General features: G+C 41.6%; 1 protein-coding gene across 3 annotated transcripts in view; it reads right to left on the bottom strand.

The window, feature by feature from the left end:
• tgds (TDP-glucose 4,6-dehydratase) overlaps nucleotides 1-27,153 on the bottom strand; it is a 93,462-nt gene that overhangs the window by 60,781 nt on the left and 5,528 nt on the right. For all 3 annotated transcript variants that reach the window (XM_078545925.1, XM_078545928.1, XM_078545926.1), the window contains exons 2-8: nucleotides 20,807-20,873; nucleotides 20,606-20,674; nucleotides 19,134-19,224; nucleotides 15,549-15,691; nucleotides 7,736-7,834; nucleotides 6,239-6,298; nucleotides 2,350-2,393 (exon numbers count right to left, since the gene is read on the bottom strand). In XM_078545925.1, coding sequence (XP_078402051.1) covers nucleotides 2,350-2,393; nucleotides 6,239-6,298; nucleotides 7,736-7,834; nucleotides 15,549-15,691; nucleotides 19,134-19,224; nucleotides 20,606-20,674; nucleotides 20,807-20,873 — 573 coding nt within the window. The remainder of the gene's footprint in view (nucleotides 1-2,349; nucleotides 2,394-6,238; nucleotides 6,299-7,735; nucleotides 7,835-15,548; nucleotides 15,692-19,133; nucleotides 19,225-20,605; nucleotides 20,675-20,806; nucleotides 20,874-27,153) is intronic.

Below are 27,153 nucleotides of genomic sequence, written 5' to 3'. Positions count from 1 at the left end.
TGACAAGAGGAATTCCCTCCTTAAGCTTCTCTACAGCTCTTCTTCTAAGATACTCCATAAGACCAAACTCTTTGACCAAACTTTTTGGTCATCTGCCCTAATATATCTTTACGTGGCTCAGTGTCAATTTTTTTTGATAATGTTCCTATGAAGCACCAGGGACTTTTTACCATATTAAAGGTGCTAAATAAATACAAGTTGTTGTTGTAACAGAAGACAACGAAGAGCAGAATCTTTAAAAATCATGCTGTACGTGACAGCCTTGAATTGAAGTCCTTGCTGGTGGCCCATAGTCTCCCAAGGAGGGAGCCCCATGCCTGGTCAATTTAAGTGGAGCTTGTGCAACATCAAGAAGAAAAGAACAATGACTGGATATTAATGAGATGCATATACTGAGATGGAGTAATGAGAAAGGACAAAAATCTTGAACCAATACCTCAGGGGGTCAGTGAAGATTTTGGGAGCATCAAAGAAAGTAGCCGAGAAGAGATTGAAATGGTATGGTTATCTGTTGAGGAGAGAGAGGAGTATGGTGAGGTGAGGAGATGGGATTGCCAGGAAGGAGAAGAGGAGTCCTGAGATCAGATGGAAAGATGCTGTGGTGAAAGGCTTAAACACAACGGGATTGACTGACAGGAGGAGATGCAGAAGGGTAATCAACCAGTATTGCGGACAGTCCAAGTGAAATGGGAGCAGGGGAGGAGAAGGAAAAGGAAAAGAAGAAGAGCACAGATTTGCATATGCAAATAACACAGAAAAGTATCCCAAGGCAAATTTTTCATATCCAAGTAGAAAGTTTGGCAATAGTTTGAACCTTGAGAATAAAACGACAAAGGGAAGAGCTCAAAGCAGATCTGTTGAAGTTGACTTTCTAAAATGGCTTTTTCATTGTGTCTTATTTTGCATTTTTATACATCCTTCACTGCAATTTTTTCCATACATTAATTCATTTTCTGGGGTAGTCCTCCATTTTTGATTTTCTTTTCTGTTTGTGAATTTTTTGCTTCAGTATTCCTGTTTGAACATCACAAACAACAATTAGTGGAAGGATTAGTGGAGAGTTGAGGAGAAATTCTTTTCACCCAGAGGATCACAGGGGTCTAGAACTCACTGCCTGAAATGGTGGTAGAAGTAGAAACCACCATCGCATTTAAAAAGTACTTGGACACACAGTAGAAATGCATTAACCTACAAGGATACGGACTAAAAACTGGTAAGTGGGATTAGGCTAGATAGCTCTTTATGGCTGGCACAGATACGATGGGCTGAATGGTCACAAATTTCTATGATTCTCTCCAGCTGAGGCTGAAACAGTGTTCTGTAAAGGGGTTAGCATGATGTTTTTGTGTCCAATACCATTATTTACAAAACTACACATCCCATACACTTTCTCAACTTTGTCAACTAGTCCTACCACCTCCAAGAATTTGTGAAAGTGCATCCCCATGTCCTGCTGCTCTTGCACCACCCACTATTTAGTACAATTTACATAATACTGCCTCTCCATGCTGTTTCTCCCAAAATGCATCAGTTTACCCTTCTTTCCATTAAATTGCATCTGTCATGTATTTGTGCATTTTACCAGTTTCTGAACATATACATGAAGGAAAGTATGGTCCCAATACCAATGCCTTGGGGATCTCACTGCAAACTTCTCTCCAGTCATAAAAAATATGTTCACTACTGCTTTCTGACTGCCAAGCCTTAACCAATTAGGTACCCAAGATACACTGCTCCAAGACCTTTAAACGAGAGGCCGAAAGGCCTACACCTATTCCTATAGATGGTAGTGCCAAATGAAGGTGACATTTTAAAAACGTGTGAAGTTTATAAAATTCCCATTATAACAATGGTAAATTGACTATGCTACAGCCATTTATATTGTAACTCTTTCAAGCCCAAAGTACACTGATGTTCACAACACCCATTACTCCTATTGCATAAGTTACGATGAAAGATGTCATCTAACTACTTGCCTCTTATTATAATATACATCCATATTTGAGCTGATGCATTCAATGTCACTTTCAACTAAAAATCCCAGAAAGAGTGTTGGTTATAAGAGTCTGCAGAACGGCTCCCAACCCAATTACTCTCTTTCACACACCCAGGTTATGCCAAAGTGGGATCCAACAATCTATAATGCCTACTCTCAGCTTCAAAGGTACAATGATGCCCGTGACCCATCAGGTCCAAAATGTTGCACTTTTCAAAACATGAATTAATAAAAATTTTCTATTGCAAATTCAGAAGAACCCATATGTAACAATAAAACAAGAAGTTAAGCCCAATCCAATAGGCAACAAATGTAAACCTTGCCACAGCCTCAATTTCCATGAAATGACTTACCATTTTCGGTTACGTTGCAATAAAGCTATGAATTTTGGAATAACCTAAAGAAAAATTAAAGCAACAGGATCACATTTAAAGATTTAAAAGAACTGTTCATCTATCACAAACGCACCTTACATTACTTGTTAAAAACAGCTATATATAAATACAAATGCATACATATGAAGTCTGGTGCATTTAGCAAATTTGTGCCAGACTACTTGTAAATTTACCATATTTTAATTTATATTAATAAATTTTCCATACTTCAATCTAAATTATTTTGCAGATTGACCAATAATTGTTTTAAGAATATTACAAATGCAAAGTTTAGCAAGCATCAAAAGGCAGCTCATTAAAATTACAAAATCCATAAGGCAGCATTGTGAATTGTCCTGTACACAAAAAGCAGGACAAATCCAACCCAGCCAATTACCGCCCCATCAGTCTACTCTCCATCATCAGTAAAGTAATGGAAGGAGTCATTAGCAGTGCTATCAAGCGGCACTTGCTTAGCAATAACCTGCTCACTGACGCCCAGTTTGGGTTCCGCCAAGGCCACTCAACTCCTGACCTCATTACAGCCTTGGTTCAAACATGGACAAAAGAGCTGAACTTCCGTGGTGAGGTGAGAGTGACTGCCCTTTGACATCAAAGCCGCATTTGACAGAGTGTGGCATCAAGGAGCCCTAGCAAAACTGAAGTCAATGGGAATCAGGGGGGAAACGCTCTGTTGGTTGGAGTCATACCTAGCCCAAAGGAAGATGGTTGTGGTTGTTGGAGGTCAGTCATCTCAGCTCCAGGACATCACCGCAGGAGTTCCTCAGGGTAGTGTCCTGGGCCCAACCATCTTAAGCTGCTTCATCAATGACCTTCCTTCCATCATAAGGTCAGATGGCAGTTCACCACCACCTTCTCAAGGGCAATTAGGGATGGGCAATAAATGCTGGCCAGGCCAGCGAAGCCCACATCCCATGAATGAATTAAAAAAAATAGACTACATAAAATAGTGTCTTTCCTCATCTGTATTTCAATTGTTTTAAAATGGATTTTAACAAGAAATGCAATACGAACCAAATAGGTCTTTACTTTCTACACAATATAAATAAAAATCATTTGGATTGTTTTAAAAAAAGCAGGTTACCTTTTTGAAATTTCAATAAAGTGAGAAATGTGTTGCCAAAGCAAAAATGATATATAAATGATACCCACAATAAGAAACTAACCCTGAGCAAACAGGGATCCCAACTGATACAAATCGTAAGAGTTGAAACCAAACTGCCCCAAAATCATCTACATGTATTTTTGATAATGTTGGAACAGTGTAGTTGCAATTATTTTCAGAATAATGAATAAAGAGACGTAAAGAATAACAAACTACAAAATTATGTGGTGTACAAAAAGTAGATTGCTGTCTTATAATTGTTGTTTTTAAATATGTAAGTACACTTTGGTTTCAACTCTGCTTTATTGTGCACTCTTTTCCACTCAAACGTTGACTATAAAACTTCTGGCTATCCACCCCCATATTATGCAACTTTCCCTGAAAGTACTAAATCTCTTTGTCACCTTCCTTAACTTCCTTCTAACCTTTAGTTGGGTCTTTTGTTACATTAAAAGGCACTTTCTTTATTCTTTCACAGAACGTGAGCATTGCTGGCTAGGCCAACATTTGTTGCCTAAACCTAAATGCCCTTGAGAAGGTGGTGGTGAGCTGCCTTCTTGAAATGCTACAGTCCATGTGGTGTAGGTACACCCACAGTGCTGTTAGGAAGGAAGTTCCAGGATTTTGACTCAGCGATAGAGAAGGAACAGCGATAGATATAGTTCGAAGTCAGAATGGTGTGTGGCTTAGAGTGGTGGTTGAAGGTGGTGCTGTTCCCATGCATCTACTGCCCTTATCCTTCTAGGTGGTAGAGGTCACAGGTTTGGAAGGTGCTGTCAAAGAAGTCTTGGTGAGTTGCTGCCGTGCGTCCTGTATATATTACACGCTACTGCCACTGCATATCGGTAGTGCAGGGAGTGAATGTTTAAGGTGGATATGGTACCAATCAAGTGGACTGCTTTGCCCTGGATGATGTCGAGCTTTTTGAATGTTGTTGGAGCTGCATTCATCCAGGCAGGCGGAGAGTATTCCATCATACTCCTGACCTGTGCCTTGTAGATGGTGGACAGGAGGTGAGTTAATCACAAAAAACTACTGCGGGTGCTGGAAATCCAAAACAAAAACAGAATTACCTGGAAAAACTCAGCAGGTCTGGCAGCATCGGCGGAGAAGAGTTGACGTTTCGAGTCCTCATGACCCTTCAGCAGAACTGAGTGAAGTACTTCACTCAGTTCTGCTGAAGGGTCATGAGGACTCGAAACGTCAACTCTTTTCTTCTCCGCCGATGCTGCCAGACCTGCTGAGTTTTTCCAGGTGAGTTAATCACCACTGGATTCCCAGTCACTGACCTGCTCTTGTAGTCACAGTATTTAAATGGCTGGCCCAGTTCACTTTCCGGTAAATGGTAATCCCCTGGATGTTAATAGTGGGGAATTCAGCGATGGTAATGCCATTGAATGTCATGGGGAGATGGATAGATTTTCTCCTGTTGGTAGAGATGGTCATTGCCTGGCATTTGTGTGCTGCAAATGTTACTTGCCACTTATCAGCCCACGCCTGAAGGTTCTCCAGATCCTGCTGCATATGGACCACGGACTGCTTCAGCATCCGAGTCGTCGCGAATGGTTCTGAACATTGTGCAATCATCAGCGAATATCCCCACTTCCCACCTTAAGATGCAGTGAAGGTCATTGATGAAGCAGCTGAAGGTGATCGGGCCCAGGACACTATTCTGAGGAACTCCGGCAACAATGTCCTGAGACTGAACTTCCTTTGTGCTAGGTATGGCTCCAACCCAGTGGAGTTTTCCCCGGATTGCCATTGACTCCAGTTTTGCTAGGGCTACTTGATGTCACACTTGGTCAAATGCTGCCTTGATGTCAAGAGCAGTCACTCTCATCTTGCCTCTTGCATTCAGCTCTTTCATCCATGTTTGGACCAAGGATTAATGAGGTCAGGAGCCAAGTGGCCCTGGCAGAACCAAAACTGAATGTCAGTGAGGAGGTTAATGCTGAGTAAGTGCTGCTTGATAGCATTGTTGATGACATATTCCATCACTTTGTAGATGATCTAGAGTAGACTGATGGGGTGATAACTGGCCAGGTTGGATTTGTCCTGCTTTTTAAAAATATAAATGTAAGCCGTTTCCATTTAATTTTAGTTCTATTTTCATGCTTACAGCCAATTGTTAGTTTGATTCACATGTCCAGTAATGTTAGCACTCAAGATTTGTAACTAATACCATTCATACAAAGTTATTGAGACATGTTCTGCAGTGATCATGTGTATTGTCATTTAAACTTCCATACTAGTCAAAACATTTGGTTAACTAACTAAAAATTCAGAGAAATCCATAACAGTCAAATAGCAATTTCATAATTCACCTCCAAATTTACTACTTCAATATTACAAATATTACCACGTAATTTTTTGCCAATTGTGTCTGTGATTTTGCTAGTGGCAAAAATGCTCAGTAAGGTACATAAAGTATTTTCAGTGTTCTCTAATTTTTAAAAAAATTTGTAACAGCAAGTGCAGAAGCATTGGTTAGATTCTTAAAAAAAACAGAGGGTACTCAGAAATCTCAGCAAGTTCTGAAGAACAGTCATATTGCACTCAAAACATTAACTCTGTTTCTCTCTCCGCAGATGCTGCCAGACCTGCTGAGTTTTTCCAACATTTTCTGTTTTTATTTCATATTTCAACGACCTTCCCTCCATCATAAGGTCAAAAGCATCTACATTATTTTCATTTTATTTTGATCAGATTCTTGTTAGGTTGAAGAACAACAAAGGGGCTTACTTTTTCTGGATATTGATGAGGTCCATAAACATTACTACTTCTTGTTACAATGACTGGGAACTACAGAAAATATAGTTTAAAAAGAAAAATTAAAACAAAGAAGTTCAAGTAAATTCATGCATATACTAAACAAAGAGAACATGTATTTTATACATTTTATATGTTATATTTATATAGCCCTCATCATGTGTAAGAGCAGCATTGTACAATTAAAAAAAAGTTAGGGCTGGATTTTACCTTCCCTCACCAGTGGGTTTGAAGGCAGGGGGGCATGTAAAATCCAGTGCCACCTTTCCATCTGTTCCCAACCTGTGTGAAATTTTATAGGGGGCAGGGGAGACGTCAGATGGCCCACCCGTGCTTGGGCCTGTTGAGGCCCTTAAGTGGCCAATTAATGGACCTCATCCCGCCGCTGCAAGTACTTTACCTGCAGTGGGGGTGGAGGGAGACCCATGCCATGTGTGGGAAACCCGGCAGCTTTGTGGGCCCCTGGGCCCATCTGAGATACTCCTCGCCTCACACCCGTTCTCCACCCACCCCGCCCCCCCAGGTCTGGTGCTTTCCTCCCAAGATAGGGGCAGAAGTCTCTCTTTAAAGCAGTTAACCTGCTCTCAATGTTGAATTGATGCAAGGCAGCCATGGGTGGGCTATCTACCAACTTTTCAGTTAGGGAGTAGGGAGGCGAGGGAACCATGGCGCCCCATAAAATCCGGCCCTTACAGCAGGCACTAAGGCCCAGATATTTGAGCGAATGATCTCTGTGCCTGAATTGATAGGCTCTCAAGTGCACTTACTATAGCGCCAATCATCGAGCCAATGAGCTGCAGACATCTAATGGGCATCCAGCCGGAGAGGAGGACTTAAAGATCACGACATTAACAGCTGCTGTCGAGTAACTCCATAAAGGGGATGATTATGAGGGAGGGTAGCAGTGATCAAGAAGAGTGGGAAGTAATAACTGGAAAGGGTGAACAATAGCAATGACATGACCTTCATTAACTGACTGAAGAACTCAATGCATGACAGACATGATTTGCATTTAACAAATTCAGGTTGGCAGGCGTTTATTAACCCATGTTCTTCCAAGTGACAATCAATTTTGCTTCTTTGAAATAGTGCAGTGGGATCTTTTACATCCACCTGACAGAGCACCTTAGTTTATTGTCACATCTGAACGATGATGCCCCTGGCAGTGCTGTACTGAAATGCAAGCCTGGATTATGTGCTCAAATGTTCAGAGTGGGACTTGAACTCACAACCTTCTGACTTCCAGGAGAGAGTGCTGCCACTGTGCCAAGGCTGACACACTGAATGCATAGATAGGCACCACCAGAAAATACTCCTTTTACTAGAACCTTTCAGCCAGAACTCACCCAGGAAGTCAGTCAAGAAAGATTTATACTTTACACCGGATTCCAAAGTACTGGCCAAAATTACTTTGAAAAAATATCAGTAACTCTTTCAGTATATTTTGGTAAAACAAATATATAATCTTACCCTGAAGCTTTCCCAGTAGGACATTACTATGCATTCAGATGCGGCTTTTGATGCTGCGTAGGGATTGGTGGGATGCTTAGGTGATGCTTCATTAAATTCCTAAATCAAAGAAGCAGTTTTATAAAAAAACATACCACAGTAAACTTGCATGTTCAAGCAATGTTACAACTGACAAGTCAACTTTAAAGTGGCATTTGTATAGTGTTGTTTAAGGTATAATTATTCATCACGTTAAAAGCAGTTCTTTGGCGTTCCCATTCCTTCAATCATAGAACTGATCGATAGCATTCAGATTGATATGTTTTGGAAAGAACTTAAAATGCCACTCCTGTTAACACCCAGCAATTTGTCATTTGAGTATTAGGCACATGATACTATGAACTTCCATCTGCCTGGGGAACTGCATTTTCAAAGCTAAATAAAATACATCTAAAAGTATTAGTTGATGTGGCATCAAAACATATATATTCACAAATATTACTTTACCTGATATAATTCTTGAACATGCTAGGTTTGCTACAAAATAGAGCATCATGGGAGCTCATCATTTTCTTTTGTTTTCTGTAGGAAAGGTATGTCCATTGGGATAGGGAGCATGCTTGGCAGGTGAAATGCATTGTCTGAACCGCCATCATATGAACAAACATACAAAGGAACATACAATTAGGAGCAGAAGTAGGTCACTGTGCCCCTTGAACCTGCTCTGCCATTCAATAAGATCACGGCTGATCTAATTTTAACTCAACTCCACATTCTTGACTATCCCGATAACCTTTCATTCCCTTGCTTATCAAGAATCTATCTGCTTCTGCCTTAACAATATTCAAAGACTCTGCCTCAACCACCTTTTGAGGAAGAGAATTCCAAAGTCTCACAACCCGCTGAGAGATAAAAAATTCCTCATATGTCTTAAATAGGCAATCCCTTATTTTTAAATAGTGACCTCTAGTTCTAGATTCTCCCACAAAAGGAAACATCCTTTCCATATCCACCCTATCAAGATCCCTCAGGGTCTCATATATTTCAATCAATCATCTCTTCCATCCCTCAGGTCTGTCTGGGGTACTAGTTATTCAAACACTCAACTTCTGTCAGGGGTACCACTCATTCTGCAGATGTCAACAATTATTTATCTGACTAGTTTTATTTTGCTCATTTACAGCATTATTTTATCCGATTAAAACCACTAATTTTCTCTTTTCTTCTTACCAAATTCTCTTTAAGCTTGCTCTTGTGTCCAAAATATCATGTCAGTGGAAGAGGGTCACTTGGATATGAAACAGGTAACTCCAGGCAAATTACATCCAATAATACAGCTTTTAGAGACCTTTTATGGAAAGTGTCTTTCTAGGCTGAAAAACTCAGATAAACATTATGTACCGATGCTTTATTTAGTTTTATACATATCTTAACAAATTAACACTTGTTGAAATACAAGCAAAACAAGTCCAAATCATGGCTTAATCAGCTCAAAAAAGCACAACATTCTTTTGAATAGTATTGAGGAAGCCAGGAGACAGCAGAGCAGCCAAATCAGAGGCTGAGAGGGAGTACATTGTCCTAATCTGGGTTCAGGAGAGATCAGGTACATAGAAGGTTGAACAATAATGACTGGGAAGATTGACAACTGGCCAAGAGAGAATGCCTCAAAAGGACAAAATGAATTCTGGTATAGGAGCAGCACACAACATTAAGCCCCTCCATAAATGACAGGTCCATGATGGAATTTGTAGACCTAAGGCCAGCAAATGGATGGGAAGGAAGTGACAGGGTCCAGGAGTGACGTTCAAGATGGCTAGAGTTAGTAAATGGGTCAATGAAATGATAGATTGGTGAACAATCACAGTAGCTAAAAAAGGACTGTTTTTTTTTTAATGATTATCACCAAAGACTGATGTTTCATATATTTTGCAGCTAAAAATCTTAATGCCCAGGATCTTCTAGTCTCCGGATAGTTGGAGGCTGGTCATAACCCCAAAGGTGTGCTATGGGACCCCACAGAAATCCCAAAGCAAGGACTCTGTGGGAATTGCCTGGGAAGTTCCAACTTCCAATGGGCCTGCTCCCCAGGACCCTCCAAAAAATTCTCCAACTCTGAGTTTGAGTCAGAGGCTTCAGACAGTTACCTGGATGGTTACCCAGGAAATTTTAGACAGAAAAATCCGAGTCTAACTCTTAGGTGACTATACAAATAACTCCTCCAACAACCCCCTACACGTCCCAAATCCCCCCTGACCCCGAATGTCCCCAACTCAACCCAACCTGGCCTCATCACCTGACTTTTCCTCGAAACCCCGAATCCCCCTCCAACCCAGCCCCACAACCTGATGCCCCGACTCCAGCCCCCCCAGGATCTGACCCCCAACACCCGACAACCCAACTGCCCCCTCAACCCAACCTGACTAAGCTCACCACCTGACTTCTCCCCACCCTGTCTAGCCCCCACCATCCGACTCCCCCACTGAACTGACCTGACCTGATCTCACCACCTGACTCTCCTCCGAAATCCTGACTCGCACACCTAATCCCTGACCTCAGCTACCACCCTACCTAGCTTAACTCTACCACCTAACCTCACCACCCTATCCAACTGCAACCCCACCCCCTTTTACCACTTGTCTTACCCGACTTACCTCATCGACCATACCCCCTTACATTCCCACCCTACCCCCTTACCTCACCCACCCTACCCCATTACAGACTCACCTTCTATCTGTAGCTCTTCAAAGTTGTTTTGGGACATATAAACTCTTTGCTCATCAGAATACGGCAGCAAGTGCCATAAAAAGTTGCTACAAAAATGCAGTTCCATTTCAGGGCCACTCTGCATTTCTGGAGAAGCCAGGATCGGAAGTCTCCAGCTCGGTGCATAAAAGCAGAAGTGGAGTGGCAATCACCTTCGGATTGAAGATCTCTGAAGATTCGGGCCAATGTGTTATTATACATAGATTGTTTTAATAATGAAATATCTTGCTTTTGCATCTATTTCCTCTGAGCCATGACTTCCTGCTGTCACATTTTTATCACACATTTTGTGTTATCTTTTTCTATTATACATTCTTATGTGCACAATTATAATGGAAACGCTTCATGCTCTTAAATGCACAATTTGACCACAGGGTGGCTTATGCTCAGCACACCTTTACAGTCCCTTGCTGAAGAATTTCAGGCTCTGGCTACCAGTTTCTCTTACCTTCATGTTTTGTTTCAGTACTTTGCTTCTTCCTCAGAATTTTAAAAAAAATAAGTTTTAGTTTTATTAATTTTGTTCCTTTTACATACTATTTCAGTCTGCTGCACATACAGCGTTAACACTTAAATCACCTTTTTCCCTGATTTTTCATTACACTTGTCTTTCCCTCACATTAATCATTTTCTTTTGTATACACAGCCCTTCACAGTTTTGTTGGGCATTTGTGGCTGCAACAACAAACTTTCTAATACTTTGAATGACTAAAAGGTAAATAATTTAAACACATAAGGTTGGATTTTTGATTTCAAGGTGGGTATCGGGAATTGGGATAATCCCGTCTCTGCCTACCTGCCTCAGGAGAAAGTGCCAGAAAAGATGGCACTTGTGGCGTGGTGCGGGTGTAGGCTGTGGCCGGGCCAGCCAATCCGGGAAAGAATTCAGAGGCAGCCACAGGGGCTGCTGGGTGCCAAAGTGGGCTGATTAAAAACCCTACATCAGTGTTGTGGGGCTTCATCCCAGCTATAATTAAAAAAAGCCATCTAGCCCTCACCCCTCACACACCCCATCCATGCCATTGTATGCCCCTTCATGCCCCAATGCCAAACTATGGTACTTTTTCATGCCATTTCACCCATTATACACTATATAGAACCAGTGAACACTATAGTGACAATAGCTTTAAAAAAAAATCAGTCGCTCATTGATAACTTTCCACTTTCTCAAAAAAAAACTCTTTTTTACTCCAGGCCAATAAAAATCCAGACCCTTTAAAGTGTCAATAGCAGAAACTGCTAGCACTTGAAACCTCTTTATCTTGTGTAAGTAAACACTGTACAATTGACAGAAGAGATCAGAGAGCTAGAACTGTGAATCAAGCAATGTTTTCTCCGGGGCACAGGTGTTTCGGTGCTTTAATGGATGTCTGGGATCTCAGCCAAGAATGCAGACATTGAGGGCATACCTTGGAATGGGGGGCTTGAGGGGCCACAGGGGGTGAGTGTAAGGGCGTACCTAATCATGTGGAGCATGAGGAGGACCTTTTGAACTTACCTTTCAAAAGGTTCCTTCATGCAGACTATGGCCATGACTCTCTGAAAACCCTGGCCCAAATCCACGAAAATTGTGGAGGACTAGGACATGCCTATCCCCGCAATGAAGCTGGCCTGGTCAGGAGTGTAGGATGTGCGTTCATGACCCGAACTAGCTTGCACATTTAAAAGACACTCCTAAAAATTGGAAACCCAGGAATGGGGTCAGGAATCCCAGAATTGGGTACCGGCTCCATTTTCACCCCACCACAGAGTCTCCCCAACTCCATGAAAATCCAGCCCATAATTTTCTGCTCTGTCGTTCCCTGAAGCTTCTCCCTATCCAAGTGAACATATCCCACCAATTTTGCATGGGCCATACTCTCCCATGATGTGATATGACCCAAAAGGAAAACTCGTCTATCAGACATCAGTATATTGCACATCTCAACTAGGGTCAAGGACAGAAATGCTTCCTTTTGAACTTTATGTGTGAAAGTTTTATTGCATTTGTCGAAAACAAACATCGATTTACCTTGCTCTAGGAAAGAAAGATGGAATCTGGGACAGAAGTATTGTAGTGCTCGTTAACAGGCACTACCCCATGCCGCTCCCCTTGCCCAATAGGTTATACTCCTTCATGTTCATCCAACCAGCTACGGCAAAGAAAAAAAACTGCATCCTGGATTTGCGTTTAACATTTACGAGGGTCCCCACCCCATGATCCACCGCTCTTTGACTGCAGGAAGAACACAAATCTCACCAAAAACACAATTTCCCTAAGCTCTGGGTTCCCTCCATAATCCTCCCTACCTCCCTTTCCCCCTTAAAACACTCCTCTTAAAATCTCTTCACGCATTTGCCCTATTATCTTATGTGGCTCAGTGTCGTATTTTGTTTTATAATGCACCATGAAGCATCTTGGGATGCTTTATTGCATTAAAAGTGTAATATAATATGTTGTTTAAGCTATCTCTTTTCCTCTCTTCTCAAATCCCAAGGAATTAACATGCAATCTAGACTGAACTCTCCAGAATACCAACACCCTGTGACAAGTAAGGGGGTTGTGGGGGGGTGCGGTGTGTGTGCGCAAGAACAAGGAAGAAAGGAAGGAGGCTAAGATCAGAAAGAGAAAAGCGGAGTGGGGAGAGGGAGAAGAGGCCATGGCAGACAGAGATAGATGGTGCAGCCCAAAGAGATGGGGAAGAGGGCATGTGGCACAAAATATTGCTTTTCTTGAGACTCTGGAAGTTTATAACCTTGTTTGTGAATAGAAAGGAAAAATCTATTTCAAGTTGCAACATTCGCAGAATTGCAAGTTTCAATTAATGGTGATTATACTTATGTTTTATGCCATTCATCATTGCTATTAATCACTAACATTGAAATTCCACAATCAAATAATATTGCAAACAGACACTGCACCAAGAAACTGATAAACTCACCATCACCTAATCCAGCATACATAACAAATACTGCATCCAGAAGCTGACAAACTGACCATGTCTAACCCAGCATGAGTCACGTGAACAGACAGGCATTTCTGTAACTGCCATAGTGTGTCCCGCATGATATGTTGCCTCTCTGGCGCTAGGGTAACGGCAGGGATAAGCAGCTAGAAGTTGAGGTATATGTGGTACCAACAACCTAGAGAAGGCAAGTATTGAGGTCCTATGGTCAGATTTTCAGGAGCAGGGAGTAAGTTAAAAAGTCAGACCTCAAAAGTAGTTATCTCTGGATTACTCCCAATACCAGGCAATAGTGAGATTGGAAACAGGAAGATAGGGAGGATCAATGCGTAACTCGAGGCATGAGACCAGTTCTGGGCAGGAGTCACCTATTCAAAGAGGACGGGTTGGTACCTAAACAGAACAGGGACCAGTGTCGCAATGGGGAGGTTCACTAATGTGGTTGGCGAGGGTTTACACTAAATTGGCAGAGGAATAAGCACCAGCATATTGAAGTAGAAAAGAGGAATAAGGTGCATAAACTGAGAGTGTTGGGTAGTTCTAGAGAAGGGAGTAGCATCATATTAAGAGAGGAGTGGACTAAGAAGGACTACAAGGAGCATAAAGACTGGTTTACAATGCAATAGGTAAATGCACAAAGTGTGGTGAATAGGGTTGATGAGCTACAAACACAAATATTTTTATGTGAATATGATGTTGTGCCAACAAAGGGAAAATGGCTTAAAATAGTTAGGACAGAGCACTTAATATTAAAGGATATAAAATGCCCAGAAAAGATAGGGAAGGTAAAAATGGGGATGGGGTGGCAGCACTGATTAGGGAATATATTGTAGTATTGGAAAGAGAGGATATCCTTGAACAAGAAAGAATCCATTTGGTTAGAGTTGAGAAGCAAAAAGGGTATGATCACACTACTGGAGGTATTCTATAGGCCTCCAAATAGTGAAAGAGAGGTAGAGGAATAAACTTGCAGGGAAATCACAGAGATGGGCAAGAACTATAGCTGATAATATCTGGGACTTTAATTACTCAAATATAAATTGTGAGTGTTAGAGTAAAGGGGGAGGAAATTATGAAATGTATTCAAAACTTCTTTGAACAGTATATTCTCAGTCCAATTACGAAGGAAGCATTGCTAGATTGGGTGCTGGGGAATGAGGTGGGCCAAGTGGACCAATGTCTGTGGGGTAAGAGTGATCATTGTACCATAAGGTTTAGACCAGTAATGCAGATGAGTAAGGAACAATCTAAAGTAAAACGTCTAAATTGGAACAGGCCTAATTTCAATGCAATGAGAAGGCATCTAAGCAGGGTAAAATGGAACCAAAGGCTGAGAGGAAAAATTATAATGGAACAATGGGTGATCTTTAAGAAGGAGATGTTTTAGGTATATCCTTAATATTCCAACAAGGGCAACAGGTAGGGAAACCAATGCCAGAGTTTCTTGGATAACGAAGGAGATAGGGAATATGATGAAACAAAAAAGAGGATGTATAATGCATGTCAGATGAATTCTTCAAACGAGAGCCAGGTAAAATACGATAGGTTGAAAGGGGAAGTGAAGAGGAAAATAAGACTGTCGAAGACAGAATATGAGAATAGAATGGCATTCAACATAAAAGAGGACCTAAAAATCTCCTACAGCACAGAAGCTAATAGGAAGAGGTGGAGTGGGTCCTAGTAGGGACATGTGCTTCGAGATGCAGGGCAAGGCTAGAATTCTTAATGCATACTTTGCATCAGTTTTAATAAGGAAGATAAAGCTGACAAAATATCAGTAGAAGCAGAGATGGTGGAGGTAATGGGTGGATGACAGTGGAGGGGCAGAAGTACTGAAAGAGCTGACTATGCTGATAGTGAATAAGTCGTCTGGTCTGCATGGCAGATGGCTTGCATCACAAATTGTTAAAGGCAGTAGGGGTGGAGATAGCACATCTTCAAATCTTCTCTTGATATGGGGGGTTTGAGGGAGGGGCCGGAGGATTGGGGTGGCAAATGTGACACCCTTATTCAAGAAAGGGTATAAGGGCAGTCCCAGTAACTACAGGCCAATTACTTTAACATCAATGATGGGTAAGGTTTTAGAAACAATGATCAGGGGAAAAATTATTAATGTTAGTTACCTCTTTAATACTTCCTCCATAGACTTCATCAGTACTAACATGAATAAATTTCTCAATATTAGCCTGATAAGCAGCTTCCACTAGGACTTCTGTACCATAGACGTTCACATTTGTGAATTCTGAAGAACAACAGAAGGACTTATCTGAAAAAAAAAGTTAAAACATTTTTGTGGGCTAGCAGCATGGAATTCTGGTTCATGTAAACAGGCAAACAGAGCCGAACCACTGTCAAGCGAGTCCACCTTAACACCAATAATAACATTTTGGTCACATATTTTATGTTTTGGTTAAAATATTTTAGAGTACAAATCAGAGGAAGTTGCACTCAACCTTTATAGCACTCTGCTCAGACCAACCCTTGAGTACTGCATCTGATTGTCAAGAGATTCAAGAATTGGGAGCATTTTAGAGAAGAGTCATGAGATTGAACCCTCGAATTTTGCCACTTAAGTTATGAGGGGAGACTAGAGCAATAAAGATGGCTGATAGGTAAAGAGTAGAGAAAAGGTAGATCCAGAATAATACCAATCTGTGACAAATGGGATCAAAGGTTTAAATGAGTAAACAGACCCTTGTCGGGAAGCTGCTTTTCACAGAATGATTAACATATGGGATGAACAGGCAGGGTCATGGATGCAAAGCTTTAGAATCAAGTTGGATGACATGACAGGGAACTATAGGCTATAGGCCTAGTTATATTTTGCCTATATGAATATAGGTCATTTCTCATCTGTATGCACCCGGGTATGTCCAGCATTTGCTATATACAATGGCAGAGAATTTGTGATCAGTGCGAAGGAATGGCTGTTTACAGAACTTTTGTCGGCTTTTATGTGATAGCTTGCCGTCATGAGGCACCTGTGCCCTCTACAGGGCATCTGTGGTAAGTGTAAGTATGGCAAGCAACAACATTGGTCCGGATTTTCATGGAGTTGTGAAAACTCTGTGGAGTTTCCAAATTTCTTGGATGTTGAAATTCCACCCCCATTTCCAACAGGTCACATTTTTGCCAGTGGTGGAAAAGGGGTAGAACGTAATTCACACGAGGCAAACCCAAACTCAGGAGGGCCATTTGAACTCAATGCCGAGTTCAAACAGACCCCATTTTAGGCAGTTGCAAGGGCCTTAACCCCACAGTGTGGGAGTCAAGTATTTACGGAGTAAACACCCTTGAAGGGTGGATTGGGTCTGTATAACTGTCATGATATGAAGTTATCTAAATCCTCAGCCCTTTTAAAATAAAAATAAACAGGCTGCAGGTGACAGTGAGAGTTAAACAAAACCCTGTTCTAGTAGTTTCAAAGGCTGTTTGTTGACATTTACCCAAGGGATATTTATCAATGCTTGGCTGATTTCCAAAAGCTAAGTAACTCAACTGGGGTGTTCTGAGTTCAGTTTTATTGACAGCTTGATTGACAATAGGATTAGCTGTCTTTGATGTGGGGCATAAATAGAAGCTTAATTTTATGAGGTTAGCCAATTGAGATTTAAAGGGTTTGAATGGGCTTTTAAGAATGGGAGTTTTTTTTAATATAGTGAAGGCTGCATTAGATTTTTAGAACTCTATTTTATTTCATCTCAACATGACTTGTGAGGTCTGTCCATGGTGGATACTGGGTGAATTGGCATGGAGTACCATGGGGGAAGGCAGGGTGAGGGGTTGCTTCTGTGGGGAATGCTGTGTTATAAGCTTGCTTGCTATTGGAGAAATAAGATGTTAGGAGATGGTGTGCAATTATTCAAAATAATCTTTTCTATTAATTTATTTTTAAAAGATTTTCTAGGCACCTGGGTGCTACTGACAAAGATGCTTTGACTACCTTTTGATGAGGGTTAAAATATCACAATACAACTGGGATGAAGTCCCAGAGAACCTGAGCCAACCTGCCTCAGCACTCAGTCACCCCCACCTGCACTCTGTTTCTGAGGGCAGTGGGCCCAATTCCACCCCTTACTTGCCACCCCTGGAGCAAAGATCAGACCATTCAGGAGTCTTTCTACTGAGGTGGGTCCGATGAGTTGGGAAATTTCCCAAATTGAGCTACCCGCCTCGATATCAAAAATCTGGTCCATAGTCTTCTACAAGGCCAAGCCAGAATTATAAATTTAACTATTTAATATATTGTAAAATCATGCGGAGAAAGCAAAATAATGTGAGGGAAAGGGAAAGACAGATGGGATGAAGAGACAAACAGACAAGTAAAAAAATAACTCTCCAACAATCACATTCTGAAGGAATGAGACTCCACTGTTGATTGTATTAATTGAGGTTAAGTACATACAGGTGGAGGGCATTGACTGGATGGTTAGTTGAGCACAGAGGTGTCAGCTGTGGCTCAGTTCATAGCACCCTCGCCTTTGAATCAGAAAGTTGTGGGTTCATGTCCCACTCCTGGAAAACCAAGAACTGTGAATGTACTCGAAAGAGTTACATGCGATCTGTTGATAACTTGAAAGAGTTAAAGAGACACTTATTGACACAGGGATAGTATGAAGTCTGGAGATATGTTATACATGTAATGTTTCCGTCTGAATAAATCTATTCCAAGTAAAGACTGGCTCTTGTTTCTTCATTCACCAACTGAATGTGCTAATCCTCCCTCATCCCGACAATATCAAGCCCCTCCCTCGCCTCAATTGTGTCCTCCTCCCTCCCTCAACCCGACAGTGTTCAGCCCCCTTCACACCCCGACAATGTTCAGCCTCCCTCACCCCCGACAGTGTTCTGCTGCCTCCCTCACCACAATGTTCACCCCTGCTCACCCTACAAAAATGCTCAAACCTTTTCCCCCGCACTTCCCGACAATGCTGACTATTCCAACATCAGCCAGACAGCAGCCAGGGATTCCAAAAGGTGAGTTTGGAGAGGTGTACAGGAGTGGGTGAGCACTGTCCCTGATGCAGGCCAGGGTGAGAACTGTCCCAGGTGCAGGATAGGGGATGAGTATTGTGCTTTGACTCTCCAACTGATTTACATAAGAATTTTGCTGGTTTTATACCTAAGTAAATCCATGTAAAAGCCAGGGTTAGTACAGGGCAAACAGACCAAAGCTACTTGGTTCTGGCCAATCACACAGCAAAACAGACAGGGTAGTTTAAACATCCCGCGTAAGTATCAGGGATGTGCTAATGTCGGGGCCTCAGGTATCCTTCGGGGTATCTCCGGTCTCCGATAATGCTGGAAGAGCTGGGCCACGGAATCTTGCTGACAAGCTTGTGCCAATCAGGGGTGTACAAATTCTATCCTTGGGTTAGTTGAAGATAGACAAGGAACTTCCAAAAAGGTTATGGATTTTGGAAATTCAGATGATGTTGTTTTATTGTTGAAGTAATTCTAAATGGGGAATAAACCTAAATTGTTGTTTGATTCTAATATCAATTTTATAGTCAATTAATAAATGATTGTTTTATTGATAAAGCCACAGTTTGTGCTTTAAGTTCTTTTAGGAAAAGTTTCCCCAAATTAAAGTGTACAATCATTCTGCACTTTTTTGCTCCTACAAAGGACACAAGCAAATAAACATTCTCTGTAAAACAATAACAAGAAAATAAAATACAGAAAGGTTTGTTACTGAAAATCCTTACCAACGTGAGTCTGAGCTGCAAAGTGTAGAACTATGTGAATTTTTTCAGTTTCAAACAATAGTTTCAGAAATTGTTCATCACAAATATCACCCTATGAATAAAAAAAAATCACTGCAATTATATATTGTTAACATGCTTAATAAGTCAAAGAGATGCAGAATTATGTTTTATTAAATTCATTATTAAATAAAAACAAATATTCATTTCAAATAGCCCATCCAATGTGTGGGACCTATACTTTTAAAACTGTTCCTACTGCTGAGCTTACATTAAGCAGCTATGTAGAGTGGTATTCTGAAAAATAAAATTCTGTTCTTTCAAACCACATCACTTTTTGTATGAATACAAAAGATCCCGTGGCACCATTAAAAGACGAGGAGTTCTGGTGTTCTGGCCAACATTCATCCTTCATCCTCCACGGCCACCAAAACAACTAAATTGATTTTTAAAAGTAGCTAAAAAAACAGATAATTAAATTTGCTTTGATCTTTTCCATATCCCGTTTTGGTCTTGTTTGCTCACTTGGGTGGATGTAAAAGATTTCATGCTACTTTCTGAAAAGCAGAGTTTTATGGCCAACATTCAGCCCAGATTAACTGGTCATTACCTCACTTGCTGCGTACTAACCGGCTGTTATTTTTGCCTACAATTCAACAGTGGCTACACTTCAAAAGTTATTCATTGGCTGTAACAGGTGTTTTATAAATATGCTCTTCCTTTCTAACTATACAGGCAATCAGGTCACTAATGCTGGATTTATATTAGCGTAGCTACTAGAGACAGCCTTGACTTTGGTAGCAACACTGTAATATCATGGCAGTATTTACATGTCCTGTAGTACACTTTCTTACGGAACACTTATTCCTCTCACAATGGCAGCAACACAACAATGTAAACATAAAAAGCCACTAATTACAGCACCTGAATATGGACTGACATTTTTCATGACTATTGGTTGAGAGCGTAGCCCACCTATCTGTATGACTGCAATATAAGAACCTTTTCTGGTCTGCAAAAACACCCTGCTCCTACCGTGAAGAGGCTCAGTCATTTCCCAGCTGCTGCTTGTGCTCTGAAATCTGTTCTCCAGTGTGAATGAAGTGCATTCCAGAGCAATCTCATCATTTGCTCTAATAATTAGAATGTAATATCATAATATTTAAAATCTTCAAAGGAAATTACATCATCACATGTAATAATGGTATCAAATGGGGCATATTGCTAGGCTGGTTGACACAGACAATGTGACCTATGGCAGTATACCACTCACATTGTGCACTTCTCTGTGGTTAAAGGCAGTGAGTGTACTTTTTGAGGCCTATAAAGAAGCATTTTCCCAATGAAATAATCATTTCATAATTCAACGTTGTCAGGAATTTATTTTTGGTCTCCTTCAAAAACCTTTGAACTGACAATGCAAAGGCAGTTAGTTATCAGTAGTTATCTTAGTGATTTGGAAATTATTCAAATACCTGTATAAATCTGTAGTTTGTCCTGTTAGAAACAGACTGCAAGTTCTTTAAGCTTGCACAATAATCAAGCTGTAGGGAGGGAAAAAAATGTGATCAGGAAAACCCCAAATATTATATTTCAGATATTACTAAATTCATATCAGAATAACTTTCAGTTTATCAAACTTACTTAATACAATTTCAGTGCTTTAGCAGACTCACCTTGTCCAAATTTATGATCAAATAATCTGGATATCTTTCCAGAAGACAAATAATGACATGCGAGGCACTTCAAAGAAAAAGCACATAGGATTACTTGCTTAGTAAAAGCTACTTATCCTCTGCAAAAAGTCCCATAAAATCCAAGTTATGCAGGACCTGTACATAATCATCACACTGTTTGGCTGAAGGTTTACTAACAGAAGTCTGATGTTTAAAGGAGACAAATACATCTAAAACACACAAATCACATATCTGGTTTTGAAATCTAGGGCAGAATCTTTTAGCTAGGTATGAGGGCAAGAAAGGAGGCAGGGAGCATGTAATTTTGCATCGCCAGCCAGTGTACTGGTTTGCCAGCACCAGCCAACCCATGAACCACTTTGTGAAGCCACTTCAGGGGCTGACAGCAGCCCAGCCGCAAGCGGCAGGTAACTTAAGATAATTTTAATTTAAAGCCCAGTTAAGGCCAATTATCAGAGGCTGATTGCAATTTTCCGGTCCGCCTGCAGGACCCTGAAACGTCGTGAGCCAGGCAGCTATCTGAAGGCAGCTTCCTGCGCTGGACCATGGAGTCACTACACCAGATGCTTTTGAGGCCCTCCCCTCTACCTGGACACAGCTGCTGCCGAAGCCAGCCTTTGGAGGGTTAACCTATTAGTTGTGGCTATTTTTAAATTCAAATTTGTTAAAGTTTCTGAGAGGGCTTCTCAAGATGGAGGCCCTCTAGCTTCAACAGCTGGCCCACCACCCTTAATTGGTCGACAAGTGCACTCTCTGGCCACTAATTGGGCAATTCAGGCAGAATCACTGTCAGGTGACTGCTCCAGACTCAGTATAAGGTTGGTACCCCTATTTGACTCTGGTATCAGGGACCCTATTGAAAACTCAAAATCCTGCCCCTATTGTTCATCATGAGTGCTAGAACTGAACACAGCAAGGTCCTTACACACCTTAGTCAATAATACTTATTTGGCTTGATGATTTCATACAGTTAAATGATTTGACATTTTTATTTGTACCACAAATTCACATGCAGAACCTCTTCACCATGGATGTCCAATCCCTCTACACCTCCATCCCCCACCAGGATGGTCTGAGGGCCCTTAGCTTCTTCCTTGAACAGAGGCCCCAACAATCCCCATCCACCACTACTCTCCTCCGTCTGGCTGAACTTGTTCTCACACTGAACAATTTCTCCTTTAACTCCTCTCACTTCCTCCAAATAAAAGGTGTGGCTATGGGTACCCGCATGGGCCCCAGCTATGCCTGTCTCTTTATGGGGTATGTGGAACATTCCTTGTTCCAGTCCTACTCCGGCCCCCTCCCACAACTCTTTCTCCGGTACATCGATGATTACTTCGGTGCTGCTTCATGCTCTCGTCGGGACCTGGAAAAATTTATTAATTTTGCTTCCAATCTCCACCCCTCCATCATCTTCACATGGTCCATCTCTGACACTTCTCTTCCCTTCCTTGACCTCTCTGTCTCAATTTCTGATGATAGACTGTCCACCAATATCCATTACAAGCCTACCGACTCCCACAGCTACCTCGACTACAGCTCCTCACACCCCGCTTCTTGTAAAGACTCCATCCCATTCTGTCAGTTCCTTCGCCTCCGTCGCATCTGTTCTGATGACGCTACCTTCAAAAACAGCTCCTCTGACATGTCCTCCTTCTTCCTTAACCGAGGTTTTCCATCCACGGTCGTTGACAGGGCCCTCAACCGTGTCCGGCCCATATCCCGCGCATCCTCCCTCACACCTTCTCCTCGTTCCCAGAAACATGATAGGGTCCCCCTTGTCCTCACTTATCACCCCACCAGCCTCCGCATTCAAAGGATCATCCTCCGCCATTTCCGCCAACTCCAGCATGATGCCACCACCAAACACATCTTCCCTTCACCCCCCCTGACGGCATTCCGTAGGGATCGTTCCCTCCGGGACACCCTGGTCCACTCCTCCATCACCCCCTACTCCTCAACCCCCACTTATGGCACCTCCCCATGCCCACGCAGAAGATGCAACACCTGCCCCTTCACTTCCTCTCTCCTCACCGTCCAAGGGCCCAAACACTCCTTTCAAGTGAAGCAGCATTTCACTTGCATTTCCCCTAACTTAGTCTACTGCATTCGTTGCTCCCAATGCGGTCTCCTCTACATTGGAGAGACCAAACGCAAACTGGGCGACCGTTTTGCGGAACACCTGCGGTCTGTCCGCAAGAAAGACCCAAACCTCCCTGTCGCTTGCCATTTTAACACTCCACCCTGTTCTCTTGCCCACATGTCTGTCCTTGGCTTGCTGCATTGTTCCAGTGAAGCCCAACGCAAACTGGAGGAACAGCACCTCATCTTCTGACTAGGCACTTTACAGCCTTCTGGGCTGAATATTGAATTCAACAACTTTAGATCTTAAACTCCCCCTCCCCCCATCCACACCCCGTTTCTTCACCACCCCCCCCACCCCTTTTTTTTCAATAATTTATATAGATTCTTCTTTCCCCACCTATTTCCATTATTTTTAAATCTAAACTAAAACCTTGTTAGTCTTTCCACCCCACCCCTAGAGCTGTACTTTGAATATCCTGTCTTAGCAAACTGAGGATTATTTAGCAGATGTTGTCCAATTGTGGAATCACATCGAATGTTGGACACTGTGTTTTGAGTTTTGCAAGCAAGGGCTGTTTGGGTAGGGTCTGTACCCTGCCCATTGTGAACAGCAGCTGAGACATGCTGTTTGATATGATCTACCAGTCTTTGAGATGTATGACTTACATACCTAGCATCACACTGGCATTGAAATGCATATACCACATTACTCATTTGTGTAATAGATAGAACGTCTTTTTGGCTTGACTGCAACATCCTATTAGTGGTGAATACCACTCTTGTTGCTACTACATAGTAGCAGCATGGAACAGTTAGCTTCACCTGTTGCTCACTTTTTTGAGGTACCTTGCCCTTCCAGAGTAATCTGTGGTAGACTAGGCACTTTTCAGGGCCGAAAATGACAGCCTTAGGCTCGTTCATGAGTTTGTGCGATATACAGTACAAAATTATCTGATCGGGGTAGCCATTGTCCCACAGGATGCCTTTGATGCGCCCTATTTCAGAATCAAGCTTGCATGGTGAGCAAATAGCTTGGGCCCTATTCACAAGGTTGCCAATAAGACCAACCTGATAGCGTGCAGAACTCTAAGAATCCCAATGCCAGTGAAGGTAGGTTTGTGGTAGACCATGATAGAAAACCTCTGGTAGATTTCTCAACTAGTACATCAAGCAAGGGGAGTTCATTTGACTGCTCCATTTTAAAGGTGAAATTGAGCGTAGAATGGAGCCCATGAAGACATGTAAGGAAATTATTACATGCAGCTGCACATTTAAATATAGCGAACATATCACCTACATATCGGAAATATATGAGGAGTAGGAGGTTAGGTGTCATTTCATTGAAAACATCCTTCTCATGGAACCCAACTGTCATGAAGCTAATAATGTACATAAGGTTATTGGAATTTTTTTTTAAATAGAGATCCGTCATCAGGAGTTGAAGCTTAAAGGAAAATTGGGCATTTTTAAAAACATGGGCACTGAACTGGAGTGAAGTGATTTCTGTTTATACCAAGGATTTGTGTATATATATATGTTAATGCATGCATCAGGTAGTGTAATAAGTATAGGAAATAGTGTGAGATGGGTTATTAAAATTATCTTTTAGAATTATGACAATTCATTTCTTGGTAGGAAGGGGGATGTCATGAAGCTATGAACGTATATAATGTTATTAGAAATTAATTTTGTGTGCTTTTTAATTGGATTAAATCCAGCTAGTCTGGGTGCTTTGATGTATAGTAGTTTTGAGATGTAAACACAGAGATAGAGGACATTTGTATTTTGTTGAATAGAGCATTCAAAGACTGGGGGTGAAATCTTGCACCTAGCTAGGAGACACCAATTAATGTTTATATCACTAATAAAATTGGTACTATTAAAGGGGTTTTATTGTTAGAAGAGGTGGAGTTCCAAGGGCCTGATGATGCAATGAGAATTTGCATTCAAAGGGAACAAGTGCTGGTAATAACAGAAAGCAGTTTTGTATGTGCAGGGTAGAGGCATGTAACATCAAAGCAGTTGTACGCCTACAACTGCCTGCAAAGGAACCAAAGTGAAAGGAACCGCATCTTGAATTTGTAAGGTGAAAATGCTTTGCCTGGTGTCTGCTTAAAGTCTATGGGTTGTTGTTGCTTTACTGGAGATTATTTTGGGAATTTGTTAAAAAGCTATGATAGTAGTAATCTGTAGCCATGTTTATATGTTTAACTTGTGCAAATTAATAAATGTCTCATGCAATTTGATATAGAAACCTTTTGAGAACTGGTGGTCTTATTCCTGAATTTATAGCTGCAACTCAAAACATACCACTTGAAAATATAGGTTAGGACAGTTATTTAAAATCCCAGAAGGAAACTTTAAACAACAACCTGACCTACTGCTGTGTCATAACACCAATAACTATGTTTGCAAGAGTTGGGCCTACAGGGGATCCCATGGCAACACCATCTATTTGGGAATAGATGGACTTCATTAAAACTGAACTCAACTGCTCGAGTCACTGAGTTCAGAAGTTCATACTTGTTGTTTTCCCCTTATATTGGTATTCTTGCAAAGTGTCCTGGTGAGTGCAAGGGAAAAGCTTCGCCATTTCTTTTTTCAGCAATATTCACGAAAGTAAGAGCAGTAGTGATAGGGAATTCATTAGTTGGACAGGCATTTCTGTGGCCATAGATGTGACTCCAGGATGGTACGCTGCCTCCCTGGTGCCAGGGTCAAGGATGTCATGGAGCGACTGCAGGACATTCTTCTGGTGGAGGGTGATCAGCCAGAGGTCATGGTCCACATGGTACCAATGACATAGGTAGGAAAGGGGGTGAGGTCCTGAAAGATTGAAAAGCAGGACTTATAAAGCAGTAATGTCAGGATTACTCCCAGTCCCACATGCTAGTGAGATAGGAGAATTGAACGATTGAACATGTGGCTGGGAAGCTGGTGTAGGAGGGAGGGCATCAGGTTTCTGAGGCATTCGGACTGGTTCTGCGGAAGGAGAGATCTGTACAAGCTGGACAGTCTACACCTGAACAGGACTGGGATGAATATCTTCATGGGAAGTTTGCTAGTGTTGTTGGGGAGGGTTTAAACTAGATTGGCAGGGAGATAGGAGCCTGAGGATTGATTCAGGTAGGACAAATTCAGGGCAGGGAACAGAAGACAGAAAATTAATGAATGACTCTGAAAGACAGAAGAAGCAAAGGTTAAAACATAGGATTTTGGCAGTGTTCAAAGGTATATAGGTAAATACAAGGAGTATAGTAAATAAAGCTGATGAGCTAAGGACACAGAGAGACACATGGCAACATGATGTCACTGCTATGATGGAAACTTGGCTTAAACAGGGGCAAAAATGGCAGCTCAACATCCCTGGATATAGAGTTTTCAGGCAGGAAAGAGAGGGGGATAAAAAGGGTTGGCGTGTAGCATTATTAGCTAAGGAATCAATTACAACTGTGAGGTGGAATGATATACTAAATGAAGCATCAAATGAGAACTTATGGGTTGACCTCAGAAATAAAAAAGGGACAGCCACACTGCTAGGACCCCCAAATAGTGAGTGGGCAATAGAGGTGGGGAGGCAGTGGCATAGTGGTATTGTCACTAGATTACTGTTCCAAAGATGCAGGGTAGTGCTCTGGGGACCCAGGTTCAAATCCCACCATGGCAGATGATGAAAATTGAATTCAAAAAAGATCTAGAAATAAAAGTCTGAAGATGACCACAAAACGATTGCTAATTGTTGTAAAAATCCATCTGGTTCACCAATGTCCTTTAGAGAATAAAATCTGGCCCACATGTGACTCCAGACCCACCAGCAATGTGGTTGTCTCTTAAATGCCCTCTGATGGGCAATAAAATGAAAGGTGCAGAGGGCACAAAATTCTTGAACTGCATTCAAGAGAACTAGTGCAATTCTAGTCTTAGGAAATGAAGTAGCAATGGGTGACCATTTTGGAGATAATACAGTTAGATTTAGCATCATAATGGAAAAGGACAAAGATAGAACAGGAGTAAAAATTCTAAATTGGGGGAAGACAAATTTTACAAAGCTGAGATGTGATCTGGCGAAAGTGGACTGGATACAGCTACTTGAAGGAAAATCAGTGACACATCAGTGGGAAGCATTCAAAATCGAGGTTCTACTGGAGCAGTGTAGACATGTCCCCAAAAGGAAAAAGGGTGGTACTGCTAAATCTAGAGCCCCCTGGTTATCCAGAAGCATACAGGGTAAAATAAAGCAG

The sequence above is a fragment of the Cetorhinus maximus genome, chromosome 7, assembly GCF_964194155.1.
Source record: "Cetorhinus maximus chromosome 7, sCetMax3.hap1.1, whole genome shotgun sequence".
Lineage (NCBI taxonomy): Eukaryota > Metazoa > Chordata > Chondrichthyes > Lamniformes > Cetorhinidae > Cetorhinus > Cetorhinus maximus.
The sequence above is the reverse complement of the archived record's forward strand: the minus strand, read 5'-3'. Positions and strand labels throughout refer to the sequence as shown.